General features: G+C 40.5%; 1 protein-coding gene across 2 annotated transcripts in view; it reads left to right on the top strand.

Moving 5' to 3' along the window:
* The first annotated feature begins 3,241 nt into the window (after positions 1-3,241).
* vldlr (very low density lipoprotein receptor) overlaps positions 3,242-24,574 on the top strand; it is a 50,551-nt gene continuing 29,218 nt past the window's right edge. Inside the window, exons 1-4 of one of the 2 annotated variants that reach the window (XM_074617056.1) lie at positions 3,242-3,653; positions 12,659-12,778; positions 16,273-16,395; positions 22,094-22,216. In XM_074617056.1, coding sequence (XP_074473157.1) covers positions 3,575-3,653; positions 12,659-12,778; positions 16,273-16,395; positions 22,094-22,216 — 445 coding nt within the window. In that variant the 5' untranslated portion in view covers positions 3,242-3,574. The remainder of the gene's footprint in view (positions 3,654-12,658; positions 12,779-16,272; positions 16,396-22,093; positions 22,217-24,574) is intronic. The other variant, XM_074617057.1, reaches the window with a different exon arrangement.

Here is a 24,574-nt window from a genome sequence, read left to right as displayed (position 1 = left end):
TGAGATCCTTATGACAATAGAATAGAAATAATTTTGTTTTACGTTTGTACGGCACATTTTAGGCAAACGTTTTATTGCCGTCCAGTAGTCGTTTTCAGTCCAAAATGGCAGAAGCGTAGCTTTGCTGCTGGGTGTTGATGTTGCAATGGAACCAAACAATTGACTTTCACTTCTTGGCAATATACGTTCTTTGTTAGCGGCTAGTTTGGCGCACTCTCAAACAATGCTAGATAGAGAGGAGCTGGAGCGGAGTCTGAAGAGTTTGGTTCAGTTGACCAATCACAACAGGAGGAGCTCAAACAGAGCGTTTCAGACAGAGGGTGATAAGAGGTGCTGCAGCACAGCCGGTATGAAAAAAGTCACGTGTTTTTTGAGCATTAAAGCATGTAAACATGTTCTAGTAGAAACCCCAAATACAAGTATGCACCTGAAAATGAGCATAATAGGTCCTCTTTAAGTGAAATACATTCAATGTTGTGTTTCACAGCTCATTTTGGACTAGATGAATCATTCTGGTGTGGTATTAAGACACAACAGAACCATCTCTCCCTTCTCTGTCGCTTTATTTAAGGGCTAAACAGAGAAAGAAATAATCCTAGAGTGGACTATACCAGCGCTCCTTCACAGAGAGATAAAGAAGCCCCCCCCTTTGGCAACAAACATCTTCAGAAACCTGGCCCAGATCTGGGCATGATTAAATATCTGCTTCCAGCCAGTGGTGAGAGTCCCCGCAGCATCCTGGTGAGACGAGGATAAAGCTGTTTGGTCAAAGGAAGTGTTGATATCTGTAGGCTGTGTGCAATTCTCTGCCGTATAAGTGTCACTTCTCTGCTGGATTTTAACATGATGAGATGAAAATGGAAAAACCCTGCCGGGGCCCGGTTTTTATAAACCATCTGGAGTTCCTTCAGTTATTTCTCCCTTTTTGTTCTTGATGAATCTCTGTTTTAGCTTGTTTTCATATAACTAACTATAAAGCTGCTGTTTCATTGCACTGCTGGACGCTTACTTAACATTTCTCCCTGCTGTCCTGCTGTGAGCCGCTCCACATGGGCAAGCATTTTAAAATTAAATGTGCCAGAGTGATTACGCTTAAAGCCTTAAAGGGTACCTTCGGTATATTTCAACATGGACCCTATTTTTCAATGGGTTTGTGTCTAACTGACTAATAGCGACAACAGTTTCTGAAATTGGTCCAGTATTGAGGCAGAGCGCTGCAGACGGCAGCTGCTCACATGCTGCCATATGGTGCCATTGGGGCAAGCTGGCATCATCATTTATGTCCACTAAAATTGTGTGTTTTTGCTACAACAGGCTCTGATTGGTATAATGTTTTACTGATCAACAGTCAAATCACATTTTCTTCGACGGGAAACACGTATTATTTCTTCAAAGCTCTAATCCTTTCTGGTATTTATAGAGCTGATTATCAAGTGAAATAAGGAGAGCTAATGGATTTAGATTTTTGGAGTCATCTTCACTAATCAGGTCCCGGCTGGTGAGCCTGCAAATAATGATTTTCCATGGTTGTATTTCATAAGAGACTGGATTTACAACCGTTAGATCTTAGTGTGTGTTTGGGGGTGAGATACTGACAGTCAGAGTGAAACAGAGACACTTCCTCATACAGAATTGTACAGTGGTTTGCGTGTGTGTTTTTTTCAGGGAATGTAAAAAATCTGGGACAGAATGAGCCTTGGGGTGTATCAGCAGCCATCAGCCATCACTGAAGATGAGGCTCAGTCCTCTGATAAGAGCTGATGGGAGCCTATGAAACCTGGCATCACGCAGCCCTCTGGAAAATCCACAGGCCCGCTGATCAAAATGGGGAGAAATAGCTTCAGACAGACAGAGGGAAGAAAATGTAAGAGATGTAAGATTTGGCATTCAGTCTTTGAAAAATGAGACACCTGCTCTTACAAAATGATCGGCAATAAAACCCCAAACTAAACATATGGTGCTTTTGAACTGATAGCTATATACTCTAATTCTTTGGTTGTGAAAATGATGACACATTTGATCTTCTGTAATTTTGACATATTGAATGATGAGCTTCAGGATATTTGGATACCTGATAAAGAACAAAAAATCAGACATCAGAGAAGCCTTTAGTATGGAGAGCACACATGGGTACAGTCTCCACCAAAAAAAAGTAAACTCTGCTTACATATCGCGCCATAAAGTATGGAGGAGGTACAGTGTCTGTGATGTTGTCATCCATGCTTATTCTGAAGATGAAGCATCTCCAAGGTCTTCAGCTTATACCATACAGCCCGAGCCTCCTCACACAAAGTGTGCCAGTAGGTCAGAGAATCTTGGGAAATGTAGGCTATAGAAAATTTAATGTGACATTGTCCTGTAACACTTCTGGTCACAGTGGCCATTGTTTAGCAAATACGCTTACTTAGTTTTAAATTGTGGATTTTTTTCAGTTTAGAAAGGAACTAAAGTCATTAACCTTTTGAGACCCACAATAGACCCGTTTTTGTCTTTTTTTAGGGGGGTCCAGGGGTTCTTTAGGGGGAGATAGCAGGTCAACAGTAGATGTCACAAAGAAGTTGTGTACATCATCTGAAAGCTGGAACCAATTTATTTTTCACTCGATCAACTAATCGATTGACTAATTGTTTCAGCACTAATTCGCATCCTTAAACTTAATTAGCCTTATATTAAATATCTGATATCAGTCATTTTGCCCTGTTCCAGGACTATTTATCGCTAAAGTGAAAAAGACGTGGTTTGTATTTACTGTAAATTGATGAGGCCTTTCTCTTTAAATAGAAAGGTTTTAGTGAAGATGCATGTGTTTGGGAGGTAGTGAGCATACTACTGGATAAATGAGACTTGGATTATACTGCACGAGTTGTGAGTTTGTAAATGGATGTTTTGCTGTAGTTAAGCTTGGCCCCCTTTGCAGTGCAGCATTACAGATAGCTTCACATTTGAGAACCTGGAAGCAGCAAATGTTTGGTGTTTTTAGCTTGATGAATAATTACAATGTTTTTTATTAAAATTGTTCAATTGTTTTTAATTGGCTCAACTAATCAATTGACTACTGGTTTCAGCACTAACTCACATCCTTAAACTTAATTTGCTTAATTAAATAATCAGATTTCTGTATGTAAATAAACTCTACATTATCAGTTCATTATTATTCCATGCGGATAGTGAAGGGTTAACAATGTTCCAAGACGTACTGAAGGAGGAAAAAAAAGAAAAACCCTCCTCAGCTGTGACGGGCTCTGTGTGTGTATAGTAGAGCACCACCACTACCAAACCGGTTACCGGGGCCGCTCGTTACCGTCAACTTTTAGTGAAATGGATTTCAGCTTGAGAGAGGAGTGACCGGCCCCCACCACGGCGCGCGGTTGTAGATCAATCAAAAGGGGCGCGTGGTCTGCTGCTCTGACGTTCCGCCTCCTCTCCGTTCCATTCCATTCTTTTCAGTTGTGTGTGTGCAGCGCGTGCTGCTGGTGTGAAGCAGGGAGCCAGCGCGAGCCAGCCAGCAGGAAGGAAAGGAACGGCAAACCCGCGAGCGCTCAGCAGCTAGCAAACCGTCCACTGCTTGAGAGAGATGGTCACGTCCACACCGGGGTTCCTCCTGCTGCTGCCGCTGCTAATATGTCTCCAGCACTGCACTGTTAACGTCCACGGTAAGTCTTTTTTCCCCCTTAATAATGTGTGTTTGTTATTTGGGAAAACACGCACCGTGTCCCGTGGAGGAGGAGGTTTAGGTTTAGCTATAGCCGAGGAGCTGTACACCTGTCTCGGCTTCTCCTTGACGGAATGTCCGTGCGTCATCGACTCTACACCTTTCAGTTTAGCAACGAAATTAAAAAAATAACGTCTTTTAACGGCTGGAAAAGAGCCGTTTACTGGCTTTGTGTGCTTGAATTGTATTTATAAACGTCTTTTAAGTCGTTTAGCTTGAGTGTTTTAGCTCTATATGGGAATAAAAGAGGGGGGAATGGATGGAGAGAGAGGAGAGGTTAGTTAAGCTAGCCGAGGAGCTGTACACCTGTCTCGGCTTCTTCTCCTTGGCGGAATGTCCGTGCTCCGTCGACTCTACACCTTGGAGCTTAGCAACGAAATTCAAAAAAGAACGTCTTTCAACGGCTGGAAAAGAGCCGTTTTCTGCCGTTGTGTGTGCTTGAATTGTGTTTTATAAGCGTCTTTAAGTCATTTTAGCTTGAGTGTTTTAGCTCAATATCTTGTCTCTGGGATTAAATAAAAGGGGGGATGGATGGGGAGGAGATGAGAGAGGAGGCCTGTGGTTTCACAGCAACTGCCTCGTCTCTGTACTCATTCACGGCCAATTAGCCCTGCGGTCAATTAATTTTCACCACGCGAATAAATAAAACCCCTCTTTGCTTTGCTCCTCCTTGTATTACTGTGAGTCTGTGTCTGTGCGTGTCTTCCTGCCTTCACCACCACCACCAACCCCAGCGAGCGAGCTTGGTAATTTATTTATTTATTCCTGAAGTGGGAAGCCGACAGGGAGAAGAGAAAGGGAAGGGGGGTTACAGTGGATTGATATGGAGAGATGAGACAGTACATGGGTATAGGCAGAATAGGAAGCAGTAAACCCGGTAGAGGAGCATGCAGCTGAGGGTGAGGAGGGTGAAGGAGGAGCGACCGCGGTGATTACCAGGTGATCCCAATGAGGGCATGATTATGAGAAGTGAGTGGCCACGGTTAAGTTATTATTAACAACTGGGGGTAATTGTAGAGCAGTTTGCACCAGTGCTGCAGCTATTGATACTTTCCATTATCCTTTAATCACAAATAACAACAGATGATTGATGATTGGTCTATAAATTGAGTGGAATGATCCCAAACTACTTTGATAATAAAATACAGGTAGTGGATACCCATAGAACCCATTTTCATTCACATATCTTGAGGTCAAGGGACCTCTTTGAAAATGTCCATGCCAGTTTTTCCTTGCCAAAATTTAGTGAAAGTTTGGAGTTGTCTATGTCTATCTGTCTGTCTGTCTGTCTATCTGTCTGGCCAGGGTTATTATTACCTACTGGTGGTAATTGTAGAGCAGTTTGCTCCAGTGCTGCAGCTATTGATACTTTACTTAATCATCAAAATGCACTATATCACTGCACTATATATGACTAGTTGTTGGTGCAGCCCTACAGATATCTTCACATTTGATAACCTGGATGCAGCAAATGTTTGGTGTTTTAGCTTGATTAATTACAAAGTTATTTATTAAAATTGTTCAATTGTTTTTACTTGGATCAACTAATCAATTGACTACTGCTTTCAACACCAACTCACATCCTTAAACTTAATTTGCTTAATTAAATAATCAGATATCATCCAGGCATTTTGCCCTCATCCAGGACTATTTATCGCTAAGTGAAAAAGTTGTGGTTTGTATTTGATGTCAATTGAAGAAGCCTTGCTTGGTCAAGTTAAATCCTGATTTTTAGTTACTTTGCACTCACCTAATGTAATTTTTCCCTTTCTTATGGTTTGCTAAAAAGATTGGCTGCAATCTAATGAGTTTATTATTACCGTAACTCATTTTATGGGCTGTTCAGTTTCTCTTTCTCTTGGAGATAGAATTGCAGGTCCATGATACGTAGTATGACAGTCCTGGGTCAGGCCTAGCTGCTGACATTGTGGGACTTTCTTTCTGTACCCAGGTACATAGAATATGTATGCACATAACTTTGGCATAGTATTTATGCAGTCACTAATCATTTCAGCAGTAGTTTGCACGCAGGCTAAATTATAAAACAGCTCAGAGAGGCAGAGAGCTGTGTTTGGCTGCTTGTGCCTTGCACAGATCTCTCTTACCTCCTACCTACTGTGAAAAATGTCCTTTAGAGGAAACGGTGAATCAAAACTAGTGCTTGTAATGTGCACACACTAGCATATACCCACCACCTCCTGCTCATTCTCCGCTCCAAACCAAACCCAAACACACACGTACACACACACACAGATTGAGATTGTGCGAGCCTATTTGAACAAGACGTAACGCAAATTAGATGGCGGCAAGAGCAGCAGCAGCAGCAATGCTGGCCTGATTAAAATGGATGTATTTTTCCTCCACGGTTACTGTGATACCATGCTAGACCCAGATCCTAAGCTACATGAGGGGGGGGGCTGTGTGGGGGTGCGCTTGTTTCTTGAAGTGGGCGGAGTGGTGGACAGGGAGGAGGAGGAGTACACTGCAACCATTTCTGTTACTGGGGAAAATTGCATTACCGTGACCTCCAGTGTGACAGCATTTCTATAGCGCACAATGATCTACTATTTTGGGAGGTAGACTGTTCATTGCAGCTCCACGCCTGTTGAATCTATGGTTTCAAGCACATGGGGAGTACTAGCAGGTGAATAATTCTCATGTGAAATAATCTGCGGTTTTAAAATTGCAGTTAATATCAAGATAATTGGTTCTTTAAGTCAATATAGACTTCTGATCAACACATTTGTATGCATAACAGTGTGTTGAACATTTAAGACTGTGTACTAGCATCACTGTCAGGAAAAGAGTAGGGCTGTCAATCAATTAAAATATTTAATCACATGATTGTCCATAGTTTATTGCGATTAATTACAGATTTTTTTTTATCCGTTCAGAATGTACCTTAAAGGGAGATTTGTCAAGCATTTAATAATCTTATCAACCTGGGAGTGGACAAATATGTTTGCTTTATGCAAATGTGTGTATATATATATATATTATTGGAAATCAATTAACACAACAATGACAAATACTGTGCAGAAACTGTGCTGCATTTAGCATAAAAAATATGCTCAAATCATAAACATGGCAAACAGCTGTCAGTGTGCGGCCTTGACTATGATTTGCCCCAAACTGCATGTGATTAACATAAAGTGGGCAACCCATTTTCATTCACATATCTTGAGGTCAAGGGACCCCTTTGAAAATGGCCATGCCAGTTTTTCCTCGCGATAATTTAGTGCAAGTTTTGAGTGTTATTTAGCTGAGCCTGCTACAACCTAAGTTGCGTTTGTGTTAAAGAAATTAGTGACATTAAAACAAATTTGCGTTAAATTATTTACGCACACTAAATGGCTTGTGCATTACCATGGCATTTATAAACCTTTTCGTGCGAACGGGCTGAATATTCAAGCCTGTTTTCTATAAAATTCTGGATTCACTCAATAATTTTTAGCGCACGTTTTTGCGGTTTGCACTTTCTAAATGCAGCCACAGGAGACGTATTGCTGTATCTAGCTCCCAAAAATCTTTTAGTCATGTGTTCTTGGTCATCATGAACTAATCTTGCAATAATTTATGCAAAACGACAACAAAAAAAGCACACAAAGAAGGATTTTGAAGGCTGTTTGCAAGACAAAGTGGTGAAAGCTTCCTCAGTCCTTTTTATTATATGGTAGCAGCGTACAGTTTGGTGAGTTCCGACTTTAAATGTCAGCTAAAAATTGAGTCCGACACTGCAGGGAAAAGGAGAATACTCTTGTACGGGTTTATATACTTCAGGTTACTATTGAAGTCTGTTGTTGTGCTGATTGGATCAAAGTGCAGGGTGTGCAGTTTTGCAGACAGCAAGTCAATGGGTTTGTGTAGAGACACTAGGATAGTAACCCCAGAGAATACACCCTTAAAGAAACGAAACACAGGAATATATCATTTTCTGCAGCTTGGGTTCTTGGTTACAGTGGCTTTGCATGTTGCACGCTGTTTACTACATCTAACATTTACTTTACAGCAAACCACTTTGCAAACTGTGCTGTTGTATTAGATTTATAGATGCATTTTTCAGTACAGGGTGTCACCCAGGAAATTACTTAGTAGAGGTGTTAAATGCCCTTAAAGTGGCAAAGTGACATTAACATCATTAGGTAATGCTAAATAGCCTTGAGTCAGTTGCAACTTAACCCTCTGAGACCCACAATAGACCCATTTTTGTCTATTGTTATGGGGGTACAGGGGGTCTTTAGGGGGAGATAGCAGGTCAACGGTAGATGTCACATAGAAGTGGTGTACATCATCTGAAAGCTGGGAACCTGAAGATTCATTTGAGATGCAGAGCATCAGCGCTGTGTCAAGTTATTCTAGTCATAAATCAGAAAGAAACATTCATTAATAATTCATTAATTTAAAAAAAAATGTTGACTGTATAAGGGCTTAGAACATGATGATATAACTATGCTGGTCATTCTCATGCTCTATTATGTCTCATAAGTTTAACATTTGAGAACTGGCTTTAGTTAAATGCATAAAAGTGTTGTAAAAAAACACATTTGTTGAAGTAAGTTAACAAAGTATAGCTTAGGTATTTGTCCCAAAACTCTGGTAAGGTATTGGCACAGCTCTATAGCTGTCCTTGTGAATTACTAAAACAAACATGGGTGAACACTGATGGATGGACTCAGAAAAATTAACTATATTTGTTTCATCTGAAAACCCTGCTGTATCTTTACGATACTTCCGTGGTTCATATGGTGATTTGTTTTTGATCAACAGAGGACTAAGCAGTCACTGGGCGCCTGAGGCTCTCTTTATATCATCATTATCGCTTCTGCTCTGTCAGCATTAAATGTTCGTCAGCAGTGAGCAGTCGGTCAGGCTGATGCAATGAGTCAGGACTTTTGCGTTTTGATATGAACTTTTTCCCTCATGATGATGACTGGTGTGTTTACTTCTTATATATTTTAGAGTTTGCACTTTTGCAACACAACTGGAGTGAGTGGTTTAAAAGTAAATACTGTGAAAGGTCACACCAATCTGAATGGGTAATTTTGTTATGAAATTACTGTGTAATTTGTAGAATGGAATGCTGCAGGGATGACGTGTTTGTGTAGGCAAACCAGGAAGTTAGCATCGCCCTGGTTCCCTCGACAAAAAGCCAATGGGATTTTTTACATTAGTATAATTGCAGAAAAAAAGCATATGTCTCTTTTTACATTTTGTTCTCTAGGATAAGAGTTTGAATTGTGGCATATAAGTGAAATGTAGATTGCCTCTGTAGTAGATCATTGAGCTGGTTCCCAGTGTTTCTGGCATCATGGCAATCCTTGTCTGAAAATTACAAGATATACCAAATTTTTAAATTGGCCCAGTGTGTCTGGAACGTCTAGATCACGGTACAATCATAACAAGGTGCTGGACAAGGTCCAAATTGCATTAACAGTGGGATACTCTGATCAAAAGCTTGCAAAACTGTACTTCAGTTCAATTAATGCAACATTTTTGTCTGGCAATGATTTTAACATTTCAGTGAATTCCCAGAGCACCTTTGAGCTCAATCTACTGTATGCATGGCAGCAAGCCTCCCAAAGCACTTTATTTAATGAGTTTTTTTCTTTTTTGTTTTCCTGCTAATCTGAATCATCAGAAAAAGAAGGAAGTTTTGTCATTCCTTGACTCATTTGTCTGTTTCCTCTTTCCCCAGGAAGTGTCTTGATCATGGTCAGATGTTTTTTGTTTTTTCTCCGATCATTTACAAAACATCTTGATGTTAGTAAAGTTTAGAAGGAGATCTTGTGGTTGGAGGAATCTGTATTTTGGCTTATTTTCAGGGTCTGAAATCAAGTTGTTTTTTTTCCTTACCTGCCACGTCACAGTTCACTGAACATTTCTACTGGCCGCTCAATGTTTCTGCCACTTGGGAAATCTAGCCTATGTACAACACTGTAGAATTGTAAACTGTTGTAACAGAGAAGTAGAAATATGGAATATATCATGTAACCTTAATCTTGGAGTTCTGAATAAAGGGCATGCAATAGGCAGGCAGCTATCTTTAGCTGCAACTTTCTTACTGAGGAGCTACGCTTGTTTCGTGTCCCTATTATCTGTCTGTCAGTGGTTCTTTGTTTGATGGGTTGATGTGCTCATTTTCTTCTGATTAAAATGCAGGTAGGAACGCTGTGATCCATTATGCTTTGATTGTGGTGATTGAAATGGTAATGTGGATGAAAGGTCAGCGTACTCTCTATTCTCTAACATGACTGTGGTGTACAGCTGGCGTAGGCTTGGTTGAATAAAAGTCTGCAGGCTGTTGGCACTGTTGGCTGTATATTTACCTCCTCCCGTGCTGTAAAGTTATAGGACTCGTATCTAAGCTGACCTTGGCCAAAGAAATTCTTAGTCGACTAACATTCATACGATTTTATCGACTAATCGATTAGTTGATTTTGTCCACAAAGAATTGCAAAAAAGCACCACTTTAAATCTTACGTTCACCAGAGATGTGCTCATAAGTTCAGGGCTCAACAATAAGGATTGCCCGCTTGCATGGTGCAAGTAAAATGCCATATCGGGCTAGTAAATTCTAGGGCTCTGTATTGGCAAGAATCTGGTTATACGCATCATGATACAGGAGTCACGATTCAATACATTGCGATACTGTAAGCAAGGCGATATATTGCTATTTTTTAAATATAATTTTAGGAAAACTGTCATAGTATAAAGAACACACCACCATATGCATAAAATCTGAGTAAAGGTGAGTCTACTTTTTTATGCAGTCAGGAGGTTTGTTAAATGCAAATATACATCCCACTGTTCTAGCATGACTTTGAGAGGACACATATACAGAGAGGTTGCATATCTTTGCAAGTGTGGGCTTTTAAGGTGGACCAGCTATTCTCCTTTAAGTGACTAGCCGCTCCACTGAGTTTTGTTCAGCTTTTTAATTATTATTTCTTTTAACCATTTAACCTATAAAAAAAATTCTTAATGTCGGGTAACAGTTAATTATTACATCCATAGTAGAAGCATTCATTCATGCAGGTTTTCATTGGTGTGTTGCTGCATCAGTTGAAGGCCTGAGGCTCCTCAGGTTCAAATCAAAAGGAATTGTTTCTCTTCCTTAAGGAGCTGCTGACCCACTTAAAACATTTCCCTTCATAATGCCGTTTCAGTGACTAAATGCAGTTTTTAGAGGCTTTTTCCATCTTGACAAGGATACAATTCTGGTGTAAATACCTGCAATCCTTTTGGCCTGAAAATGTGGTCGTTTTTTTAAATTGTCTTCTATTTTAGCAAACGCTAAAAGTTTTTACAGGGACACTTGTGACCTTTTAATGAAAAGTAGTTGATCTCTCAGTGGCAAATCGAGTCAGCGGCATCTGCGACCCCCTCCTGGGCTTCTATCATCACTGTGTGCTCCATTTACCCACCTGGACAGACACACAGTCCAGACTAAAGCGACCGTCAAGGTCAGACTATGTTATTTTAAGACCTGGAGTCGTCTCGTCACTACCTCCAGTACGACAGACTTGCTTTTGCCGTGCAGAGTTTTTCTTGTTGAAGGGTAATTAAATCTTGGAGCATTTTGTTTCCACTGCAGTTTCAGTATTCACCAAACTGAGAACTGAATGCAGATGCACCCAGACGTCAGCACATGATGCTGCTTTGACGGATATCATGATTTCTGTGATAGCTGTCTACTCTTTCTCCCTCCTCGAGTTTCTGTTTTAATCTCTTCACTCTCCTTAATCCTCACTCTTCTACCGATGTACTTTGTTACTCTCTCTGTGCTGTCCATATCATGTCAGACTTGCTATTTTTATTTTGGAATGCAACCTCGCTGTTTGGATGGTTTGTGTGATCTGTTCCTCCAGTGTTGCCAGATCTCACGGGAGATACAAGCAATCAGGTTTATAGAAGCAACTCTCCCTCCCAAAAGAAGCGACCTTACCTACTTACCACAATATGAGAGAGAGGCAGCCACTTGATTACCTGCATTTCATTTCATTTTTGCATCCATTCTTAGCTTGTAACTTTACATTTTTCTTGTTATAAACTTACTTACTTACTTACTTTAAAGAAGTTGAACATTTAATTTTAATTTGCTTTTCGTTTTATTTTTGTCAAGACCGTGAATCCAATGTTGGTAAGCTGCCTTGAAGAGGACAGTGCTGCGTTTCTTTTATGTTTTTCAGTGCTAGCATGTTGAACCAGATCGGCATGATGTGTGTGTGTATATCACACTTACAAAAATGGCAAACGTTGTACATGGTTTTGGATAATGGGAAAGCATTCCTAGTAGGTTTCGTTTTTTTTTCTTTTTCCTCTACATCACTTTTTCTACATCGAATGTCCTTCAGACGACAGTTGAACAGATGTTATCCGGTAGATATATTCAGGATGCTGAGCTTTAGTTCTCCACTAAATTATTTATGTCACTTCATCTTCAGTTGCAAACACGGGGGTGTGAGTTCAGACATCAACGGCGTGAGTGTGTTTCTGAGTGCTCAAACACAACATTATTCAAGGAAGGTCTTTCTCTCCCGTTCATCGTGTTTATAGAGCTGTATAGATGACACAGCAAACAAGCCAGGATGAGTTGCACAAGTGGAGCTTGATGGAAGATATTTCACCACAATTCCCAGATGTTGTGGTGGTGGTTAGCAGAGGTACAGTTGGGAAAATGTAAAGCAAGTTTGTCAGGAGGCAAGAAGAACTTCAAGTGGAGCTGGCGTATCTCCGCGGTGGCTCAGTGGTGGCTGAGATCTGCTCTGACTGCCAGCTAGTTCTGTTTAAAGCAATTTGTTTCATAATTACAGCACTGCAGGGAATCCTGCCAGGACTAAACAAAAAGCAAATTATATCTGAACAAACACTAAATGATAATTATGAAAACATTTGAGACTATAATCACTTCCTCATACCCCTCTGTGTGTCTGTTTTCCTCTGTAGGTACTAGGACAGAATGTGAGGCCAGCCAGTTCCAGTGTGGGAACGGCCGCTGCATCCCGTCCGTCTGGCAGTGTGACGGAGACGAGGACTGCACCGACGGAAGTGACGAGAACTCCTGTGGTGAGATGCTAAACACACACTGCTGTCACACACACATACTGTACTTTGAGCACAGAGAACTGCATCACTGAGACACACATACATATACACCATACTCCATTGTTGCCCAAAAACTATTAAAAACACATCAGTGAGCCTGTTTTACTTTACTTTGTGACGGTAGTTTTGGTACGCTAATGTTGAGCCGGCAGCTAGCTAGCTAGCTAGCTTGCAGAAGCTAGTTACGCAAGTTACGTAAACAAACGCTATAAAGTGGGCTTCAGAATAAAGTAGTGCTTTCAGAGTTTATTTTCTTAGCGACCCTGTCTTTGAACAGTCTGAATGAGGCAGCAGAGGAGGAGAGACGGGTGATCAGTGAGGGGAGAAGACGGGAGATGGGGAGACAGTCAGCTGGACTCAGTGCCTGTCGGAGGGCTCTTCCAGTGTCACTATAGCCAGTGCTGCAGTAACTTACTGATCTGTTTCAGCAGCAGTTTATGAAATGAACTGTTTTGTCCTTAGTTTTAACATTGTAAAACTCATCTTTACATCCAGGAACAATACAATAGTGTCCCCCCTTTTGTTTCCTTATGTCCTGTGTCTCCTCAGTCTCCGTCTTTCACGGTCTCTACCGTTGTATCTGTGTAACTTAGCCGAGCTAACCATTTTTGCACACAAAAAGATGAAACCTCTTCTTTTTTCTCTTAAATGCTGACATTTGTCATGTTTTTTTATATAATAGTTCATTAGAGTATAAATCCATTTAGTAAACCAGCTTAACTTGGTTGAACGTTTCATTTCCTCTTTAAAGATTTACGTCTTCAGTAGGAACCACAGGCAGGGAGAAGTCAAAGTATTGAGAGAAGGACTAACACATGTTGGTTTTGGTCATTTCATAGGATTTTTTTTTTGACAAGAATGATGAAATATAATAGAAGCCTTATCCTTTTAATTTTCATCATAAATGCCCTCCCTTTCTTACTTATTAGCCTCTTAAATGTTGTGATAATCCATGCTTCTTAGGATGTTATTGTTTGTGCTATTCTTTCTGTGTGGATCAGTTGCCATTTCCATTGCTGCAGTGCAGTACGTGGGCTGGAAATTTATTGTATTTACACTGTTAATGTGGCCTTTGATGGGAGTGTGGGCGAATTGGTGACAATTCATCTCGGTTACAATTGAGCATGGTTTCCTGAGTGCCAAAGTGAACAATATGTAAATTAAGTTGGAAATGGTGTCTAACTTGTATCTTGAAAGGTCACCTCACAGGGTGCCAGATAAACTCTTTACATTGGTGGGACTGATGCCAGTAGTTCTTCTCTCTCCAGTTTATGGAGCAGCATAGGGTAAGGGTATTTAACTGTAGCCTCTTCCTGCACAGTTGTTATACTGACTAGCAGATACAGTCAAGTAAAACATACTATTTTTTTTTTTTTTTAATGTGCCCACAGAGTATAGACTAGATGGCACATGTTCCCACTTCTTCACATTTACACACATGTCACATGACATTCAGAATCAGAGCCTGCCATGTTAGCTTGGCCCCATCAGGAGACTTCCCAGCATCCCTTGGGACAGGATGACCCGGTGATGGGAAGGTAGCAGATAGAGCAGAGCTAAATATGGATACGACAGAGGTTTGTGTGCGTGTGCATGTCCAATACATTTCAGATCTTTCCATTTTCTCGTGTCCCTCGTCTATCTGGGTCATGTGAGACTGGGAGGGAGGAAAGAACAAGCGACGGGAATGAGTGAGGAAAAGGAAGAAGGCAAGGGATGGAGGGGGAGAAAAAAAAAACAGCTGATCCTACTGCAGGGTGATGTGAGGGGAAAAAAATCCTGATAACCAGAAGACCCCCTCAGATATAAATATACAGGATTTCCTGCAGGGAATTAATACTAGTTGGTAACGGATGAATTTGCTGTACTGAAGCTCAACACTTCTTGCAGATTTTTCAAAATAAAAGGCTGCCAGAAATGGGAGGGAATGTACTCTTTGAGTAATTAATGCTGTGGAAATGTACATTATACTTAATTTATCTAGAGGTTAACACGGATAATGTTCTGCCAATCAAAACAGTGGCTTTTCTAATGATGACAGTGACGCGATGATGGACCAAAACAGATTGTCTTTCTCTGTCCATAATCCGTTTCACCCCCTTCACTCTCTCTCACATCCGCTGACATTTAGTTACGTTTGAGTCTCTGTCTGTTATTCTCTCAGCGGGAGATCAGAGTTGCTTTGACTTTCAGCCCAGACTGAACTAAGACGTGTGAAATTTGAGAATCCCAAATAATTCATAAAAGAAGGTTGCTAATGAGGCCCGCTGCGACTTGCTGCTCTCGTGGCTCAAATTGTAGTTGGTTGTTTCTTGGGTGCATATTTGTATTCTGGTCAGAGAGACTGAGGAGACGGAGGAAAGGCCTCAAGGAGACACTGAAGCCTTGCTGGACATGGAGGTGCTGAGACTATTGGAGGGGGTTTGTGTTGTGGTATAGATTGTTCTGAGAACCCAGCCATCTTGAAACACTCCATCGTCTCTGCTCCTTACAGACCATCAGGAATACTCTTATCTCCATTGAACCATTTATTTATGTTTTCAAAGTCTGCTTCATTTCTTCCTGGCTTCTTCTTTTTTGGTCTTTTTTCCTGTTCCCTTGATTTGCACAAGACCAACATATCCTGGAGATGGGGCTAAATCATTCATCGTTTTATTTCAAAATTGCGGCGGCAAATTATAATTCAAATTGCAAGAGCCTTGATTCTAATTAGAACTTGCATAATTAACCATGTCTTAATAAGCTGCATGAGGTGAAAGGTTTAGTTGGAGGCCGTTCAGTTTTCGGCTCCATATATATACTGTTAATTGTTCTATAGTCTACTATCCTCACTGGAGTTCAACAACTGCATTATTTAATCTGACTGTATTCATGTAGAAACAAAATGAATTTAAATTGCAATATTGGTCAGAAAAATGGCAGTTGGATATTTTTCTTGTTCAGCCCTACCTGGAGTCGTCCAGTGACTTGTGGAGGGTTTTTCTTAATCCTTTGTTCATCTGCCATGTCCATTTGTAAAGCAAGAATTCACAGCAAATGTGATCTACCTCATGATCAAGACTGGAGTTTTCCTTTTTTCTCACTTGGGTTTAAACTTTATCTGTTAGATGTGTTTTCTATGATCTTCCTCCTTTTGATGGAAAATGAATGCAGCAGTCACATCTCCAGAGGATGGTTTTGAATGCAAATGTGGAGGTTGGGCTTTGCTTAATCAGAAGGCAACAAATTGTAAACTCGTGACCTTTTCACCTGATGATAAAGAGGCTCGGATTGGGCGTACTGCAATTCATATTCATGAGGCATGGCGAGTATGGCTTTGTTCTTTCCCCCCCTCTCTTCCTATTATTCATGAGTTTCAATTTCTTTGATGGGAGATGTTTGATTAAAGAACATGAAGCCTGTCTGTCTTTTCTGTATAATGAATCCATCCCTTTTCTGTCTCTTTCTCTCTCCAGTTAGAAAGACTTGTGTGGAAGTGGACTTTGTGTGTCGCAACGGCCAGTGTGTCCCGAAGCGATGGCACTGTGATGGGGAGCCGGACTGCGAGGACGGGTCTGACGAGAGCGTGGAAATCTGCCGTGAGTACATGGTTTCCTCCCTGACAAACATGACACAGGTTTCAAGTCGGACCATAACAGACTTCAGATATATTTCATGGCTTAAATATTTTTCGATTACAAAATTGACATTAGTACTTCCCAAGAACTTGAGAACTTAGGTTTTGCATTGATTTCCTAGCTTTCAAGCCTTCATTCAATTGAGTTTCACTCATTTCAGTACGCTATGTAAATCCACTTGTTGGAGACTTGAAGCTTGTGTGAGAGATGTCATTTCAGGACATTTTTGTATCTGTAGTAGGGCTGTCAATTGATTGAAATAGTGATTATTATTTTGAAATAGTGATTATTATTTGTATCTGTTCAAAATGCACCTTAAAGGGAGATTTGGCAAGTATTGAATACTTTTCTCAGCGTTGAAGTGGACAATATGCTTGCTTTATGCAAATGTATGTATGTATATATTTATTATTGGAAATCAATTAACAACACAACAATGACAAATATTGTCCAGAAACCTTCACAGGACATGGCAAACTCAAGCCCAACAGGCAACAACAGCTGTCAGTGTGCTGATTTGCCCAAAGTGGGCTTGTCTGTAAAGGGGAGACTCGTGGGTACCCATAGAACCCATTTTCATTCACATATCTGTATGAGTCATGAGATAATGAATTGTGAAAACTGTTTCCTTGAGGCTGAAAACAGTCAGACATACGGTTGATTACTTTTCAGGTTGGCTGAGCAACCAGCTGCAGAGTTTTCGGACCATCTGAGTGCATAGAGATTTCCTGCTGTTTCTAACTGTATCTCACTGTTGCAGAAATTCAGCAAGGCACTTAAAAGCAGGGAAGGGGGGGGTGTCCCCTGTGAGCTTCCCTGTCAAATAAATAAGTTGTTTAAATGGAACTAAGGAGCGCTGCTGAGCTTTAAATGGTATAGCTGTGATGTGAGGCCTTGCCGAGGTGGTTGTTGGAATCAAAGAGATGAGAGATGATGGAAAGTGTTTATACTGAAGTCATTTTTAATGAGAATATCTCGTTTGCGTTGCCTTCACTGTGCCGTTGTAAAGACAAATGGACTAGGGCGTCTCCTCAGGTACAGAGATAAACATCATAGGAAAGATGAAGGCACTTCATCAAACACATGTTGGTTTGATTTTCACTGCTTCCTGAAATCTTCCTGAATGCTGGAAGCATTTTTTTTTAAAGTCAACTAAAGAAAGCTAGAAAGTCTTTCATCCGTGGTACTGTATGTAAATCTATTCCTAACTTGAAGACCGCAAAATGCAAGGATGAAACCAGCATCAGTGGAGGACAGAAGAAAGGCTCGCTGCAGGGTTGATGAGACATTGAGCACTTATTTAAATATATATCTTAGCAGTAGAAAAGACAAGTGTTTTTTTCTTAGTGTGCCAATGCAACATACAGCTAAATGAGTTGACAGCAATTTCAAACAAAGCAATAAATGCTTACTGTTTATACAAAATGATCAAAGAAAAGTCATCCTTGAACACCTGTTTACAGAAAGGTGCATAGGGAGTATAATTAAAGAGAAAAAATCCAGCATTACTCATTGTAAATGTATTAAATAGCTTCAGTACAACCACCTTCATCAGGCATTTAATTTAACAAGTGACAGTAAGCACATACAGTAGATACACACTACAAGATCAACTGGTGACGATGGTTCATACCCAGTAAAAGTTAAAGGATAATAATTTTTTTAGTTCAGTTTAAAAAATAAATAAATATCAATAACCATATCAACAGATATTTAAAAACAATACGTGCAACTTATACGGCACTTTTAAGCAACAAGGCAAATCAAAGCGCTTTACATAAAACATTAAAAGCAAGTATAAAATACGAAAGCAGACTGGAGTCTTGTGTCTGATTTGATGGTCTAAGGATAGAAGAAATTGTATGTTGTACACATCGTAAAGACCAATTTGTGATTTTTGGCTATTTACAGTAAACAACATTGACTTGACTGCTTTGGCACTTTCGATTTATAATGTGAAGTAATTAACAATAGTAAACTACAAGATGGACTATGTAAAATGACAGAGTATATTGAAGGTCTTGGGATTAATTTTGGGAAGTTACCAGCTGGAGATTTGTTGTAGGAAATCTAACATGACTTTTAAGTTCGAAGGAGAGAATGGATGGGAAAGAATTAGAACAAATACACAAATAATACCAACAATTCTTGAGCAAGACCCTGAATATAAAGCAGAACCTGAGTTATCCACACTTCATCTCAGTGTTTGTGAAGTGATATTTGCTGGGGGAGCAGAGGTGTGTGTGTGTGAGAGACAGGGTTATATGCCAGCTGTTTTCACAGAGAGCAGTCCTCTTTGGTTTTTTGCTGCAGTGTGCCAACGCAGCAGGTTGAGTGCTAAAACCTGAAAACAATGCGAAAATAAATTCTTTACCTCCTGGCTGAAAAGAAAACGGCACTTCTCTGAGTCGGGGCAAATCCCTCCTGCACTCTTGGATGGAGATCTGTGGTGCTTTCTGCCAAAATGAGAGCGGTGCCGTTTGGGGAGTCGTTTAAGCACTGGAGTTATTCAAAGCCGCTGGCTGTGTTGTGTTGCCAAGACCTTCCTGGGTTTCAGTGTTAGAAAAACAAAATAAAGTTGTTTGGTGCAAAATAAGTAACTGCTGGATAAGCAATATTTCTATTCTAATGTTCCATTAATATCCCAGATGATGGATGGAGCGTTGGTTTGTCCCGTATCGGCTCAAAACCTTGTGGAGGAATTTGTCTTCTCCTTGAAAACCTCTGTTCTGTGTCTGTCCTGTCTTCTGTCATCTCAATTTGAATGTTTTTTTTCACCTTTAGAGTCTGTTAATGTTTGAGTTTATCACCCTGTCTTTTGTATGATCCACCCTTTGTCACACAAGACTAAGCTGACCCTGCCCATTTGCACGAAAGGGCGTATAAAATACCACGGAAATGAGCAAGGTGTTTAGCATGCAATAAGTACGCCTTTCTTGATTTCCGCGTGACATTTGTACGCCATGTATCCTGTACTGACTGCAATGTAAATGCTTATAAATGCTACGATAAGAGTTGGTGACGTAGTATTAAAAGTGAGAAAGACACTTGTGGTGAGTGGGTGGGTGGGCCCAACAAACACTGGACTTTTAACCAGGTGACTCGTGTTCGAGACCGTTGTTGACCGGTGTTTTGTTTACGTCACGTTGGTGATGTTTGTCACAAGTTTATTTTTGGTTGACATTTGAGCGTTTTTCGTAGTTTTTTTCAGTACATATTGTACTTAGTTTACTTACTTATTTTAAACCCAACCATGACGTTTTCCTTTACCCTAACAAAGAGGGTTTTTGGCGTACAAATGACACTCGAAAAGTCTCTGTACTCATGACACGTGGAATGTCCATGTAATGTCTTAATTTATACACCTTCCCATGAGACCGGGTTGGCTGACCACCTGTTTGGAGCCATTTGGGTCATAAAAGTCCTGAAGGGGCAAAGGATGATGTTTCTTATAATACATCTTTACTAGTTGTTGTCATTTGATCTTTCACTCTGTAGACTTGGCAACTTTCTGACTGCGGTCTGTGCTAGTGTAGATTAAATGGTACAACCTGTGTGTGTGCTCATGTTTCCACTTGCTCTTGGAAGTGTGTCTGCCAACTGAAGGTCGTCAACAGCATTCCAGTTTGTAGTTCATATTGTGTGTGTGTATTTTAAGAGGTTGTGTTAAGTTCCAGTCATAGCTGCAGTGGTGTACGTGCAGTTCAACCCAGCTACTATAGCTGTTATATCATTGTACTGTTTGACCAGCTGCTACACCTGACTTGGCACATGGGAATGGAATCTAAAGTGTGTGGATGCATGCAAACGTCATCTGGCAGTGTCTGTGTGAAGGACACGTGCTGTGGTTGTTTACGTCAGTTGTCTTGCATCAGTGTTGAATTAAGGAAGTGAGCTGCAGCTTTTGTCCACTTAGTCATTGATAAAAATACAAGCAGGATGTCAAGAGTCCTCCAATAACTCAAGTTAAAACCTGGGATTTAGCTGACCACCTGTGTTTTGTTTACACAGGCTCTGAGTCGCTGTGAGGTGAAAATCTTTATCTTGTCTACTTTTATGGAACTGAAAAAAAAAAAGCTACCAAAATACCAACAGAAATGTGTCCATGGCATCGAGTATTGACAAGTAGCGAAAGTTGAATGCTAGTGTCAGATCAGTTTAAATTATGTTTTTATTCCTTGAGTTAAGGTGTTAAAAATAAGTATTGGTCCCGAAGCTCAGGTGTCACATTAGTACCGTATTGAATATTTCTAAATGATGCCCAGCCAATTAATCACTGAATTGGTGTACCACTACAATATGTGACCTTGAATTCATCAAGGAGTATGTATGGAGAATAGATCACTATATGATCAGTTATAATAAATTCGACTTATATAGCACTTTTCAGGGACTCAAAGACGCTTAACAATAAAGCAAGTAAACCAGTCAGAGACATGCTGATGAAGAGAAAGCAGAAGGTTATATATTGCCATACATTGACTTAAGTGTAACGCTGAGAGACGTGCAAGACACCAAACTGGATTCGGAAATATGGCAGCATTATTGTTACCTGGCCGTTATCAACAAAACTACGTCCTCGTAGTCCATAATGCACGCAGCTGTAGGAACCACTTTTCAATTCACCTTCATCTGCTGCTCCACTGAGCAGCTCTTATCACAGCGCAGTCCGATTTTCTGTGCCACACTGCTCGTTATCTCTCTCCACAGTGGAAGATCGCAGGGATAAGAGGCGAATCGGGTCTCGAAGCTGAAATTTTATGGAAACAAGCACTATGGGATGAATATGTATACTGAGATAAAAAGTGGTTGCTAATGATGCAGGAAGATCTTGAGTTTAACCTCCAGGTGACTGATATTAAAGACTGATATTATGTCCCTTATCTCAACAGGATATCAGTTTTTTTTTAAACTTTTTAATTAACAAACCAATGAGACAAAGGAAATATTACAGGCCAGATGGGTTCAAAATAATATTTAAATGAATATTCAGTTGAACTAATGGAAAATATTTACACTATTTACTTGAGAGAAACAATGACATTGTTGCATAAATACAATTTTCCAGACCTCAGCTGTTGATGTCCCAGCAAACTGGATTATGTAACAGCTTGCAGCTTTCTGGTTGTCTGGGCATTGAGTTAACAGAAGTGAGGGCTTTATGTTCACCATCACTCCTCATTATAACGTCTTTCTTTTGACAGGTAACTCATTGCTCAACATCACCCTTATTCTGCCAAAGGCTGCTCACTGTTTCCAACACAAAAAAAAGTCAGTCATGCTGTGTCCTTGTTCTGTCCTCTTGTTATTTTTGGCCCTGCTGACACGGGGGGAAATGCATTCAAAAGGCAACAAGTAGAGCCACTGCAGCTGTGTTATCACACCATACATGATACCACTTGAACATGTTGCTTCATTTTTTCACACATTTAACTGACACAAAAATATGTGGAGGTGACAGTAAGTTTTATAAACCTGCATGTATTTGAGTGAAAGAGGACTAGGACCAATCTAGACAGAAAAAATTTGGTGGCTCATAGTTTCAGCTGGGAGATGTGTTTGAGTGGCGAGTTTGCTACGTTCCACAAGCTCTCTTAGCTTTTTTTTAGTCTGAATTAATCATACATTAACGGTTTGCTTTGCATTTTTGTCCATGCAGACATGAGGACGTGTCGTGTGAACGAGTTTAGCTGCGGCGCGGGCTCCACTCAGTGTATCCCCATCTTCTGGAAATGTGACGGAGAGAAGGACTGTGACAACGGAGAGGACGAGGTCAACTGTGGTAGGTGGACCAGCACACTTTAACATGGGAGGGATATCTGTCCACATGTCTGCCTCAGAACGATCAGTTGCAGTACACAAGGTGGTAGAATTAACTTTTCTAAATCACAACTTAAACTTTTATGTTGGTTTTGTAGTCATGTGGCACAGGAAGTGAGTAGGGAATATTAGATGAGTGATGAGAACGGCAGGCAGCATGTCTTTGCTACTTACTTGTCCATCGGTTGGCTCCACGGCCAGGCTGAACCTTCACATCCTCCCCAAATGGTCCAAGGACCTAAATGTCCTTTTAGGTTTGGTCACTGTAAATTCGAACTTCCAAGTTTATTACCAGCCAGCTGCTGTCAAATGACAAAATGGTAAATGTAGTGGGGAAAGCTCTTGATCACCCATGTTTACAGTAAGGGTTATGACACCTGAGTTTATATCTATCTAGCTTTGATTTATCTGGAAGGCCCTGTGATTAACCAGGACAACCAGTGGAGCGTGGCCCCCATTATTTACATTCTGCTGTGGCTTGTTCATTTGGCCGGATAATGTCATGCATTTTGATTGATTGATTAATGAGCACTTGAAGGTAAAAGACCTAGGGTGACTTACGATGTGGACCTTGAGTTGACAAGGTTTGTGTGAACGGACCTTCAAACAATTTACCTGCCTGTTGGCATCATGGATTATAGGATACTAAGAACTGCAAAAATGCTGTCCTGCAAATTTGAGGCCACCTGTATTGGCTGCATTTGGACATAAGGGGTGTCGGAGTGAAGGAATTTCCCTTGCAGTGATGATGATTGGCTCAACAGTACAATATTAGTGCAACTTTTTTTTACAGATTACTTAATTTATCCTGATTTTAGTGCTGTATAAATAAGCTTTATCGTTAGGCTATGATTCGGTATATTGTTGCTTTTTAAATGACAAAGATGACAGTTTTAAAATGAAATACTTTCTTATTGTTAATGCAGAACACAGAAGAGCAATGAGGCATAGCGTTTTTTTCAGCTGAAACGCTTTGATTTCGTCTGGTTGCTATGATACGGAATATCAAAATGTCGGCACAAGGTAGAGGATTTGCTCTGGATGAAGGGAAGAGAGGACGGACCCGCCGGTCTATGTATTCATTCCTCCCTCCTCCATTGTTGTTGCTGTCCAGCACTTATAGCCTAGATGTAGGATGTGACGGTTGGTCATTGTGGAGTTTTACCCAAAGTTGAAAATTTTTCAACTCTCGACAACCAGAAAAAAAACCACCAAATTTGCAGTGCTCAGCACAGAGTACACGCTCAGCACCTCGTCGCGCTGCTGCTGTTTGTAGCAAAGTGTAAAAATGTGGGGCCCAAAGAATTTAAACTAGAAAAAAGTGAAAATGGCGGTTGTGGCGATTGCTTGCCAACCCCTGCGGTTGGCTTGTCAATATTGCGGTTATTGTGACAGCCCAATTGAACAGTACTTTGAAATGGGACTTTCCCCCCTGATGATGCCTTTGTTCCTATAATGCAGACTTCATAGGATGTGGCCTCTGAATTTGAATGCAGAAACTTCCCTGTAGCATCTGATTCGCTGAATGAATTTCAGATGAAATCATTCTTGATTCCTCCATACAGCTGCAGCTGTGCTATACACCCTTCTGTCTGATTCATATTGTCAAGGACAGACAACTTTTTGCACAAGCACACAAGACTGTTATGGCTTGAAGGAGTGCAGTGATACATTTTTTTCAGAAGTGATCCAAGTACTACTTAGTGTAACAGCTGTTGTCCTGTACTTGAGCGCTGAAACTGTTTCATGGATGTGTATCAATTACTTCTCATCCTCCAGCTGTTTATCTTAAACACTGTGCAGCATAAACACACTAACTGCCCAGGCAGAGCTGCATGCTCTGCGCAAACTAAAATAATTGGATGTGACAGAAGACACTAAAGCAGCCCGTAACATGCTGGTAAATTGTCTCCATCCATCCTTTTTCTAAGCGAAGCAGTCCAGACGCCCCAACAACACTTTCCAGCTCTTCCTGCCAGATGAGACCTATCAATTTTAAATGAAGGAAAAATGTGATTCCAGTAGAATTAAAAACAAAAACGGCAATTTTAACCTTAACAACTGACAGATAATCAGTTAATTAAGTAGTGATTGGATTTGTACACTTGACATTACTGCTGACGATGGAAGATGTTAATCACTTCAATGAATATGACGTTTAATCTATACCATGCCAATGTATTAAGACTGATACCAGTGCTGTAGATAATAGTGTCATCACTATGTATATTTTAATACTCCAGCAGCTGAACTCACTAGATTGTACCATCCTTTCTGGCTGAAGATGCTAATCAGCTGCTTAGTATGAGGAGACATTTGT

This window comes from Sebastes fasciatus, chromosome 19 (assembly GCF_043250625.1).
Source record: "Sebastes fasciatus isolate fSebFas1 chromosome 19, fSebFas1.pri, whole genome shotgun sequence".
NCBI classification, from domain to species: domain Eukaryota; kingdom Metazoa; phylum Chordata; class Actinopteri; order Perciformes; family Sebastidae; genus Sebastes; species Sebastes fasciatus.
Note: the sequence above shows the minus strand (reverse complement) of the source record. Positions and strands in the feature narration are given on the sequence as shown.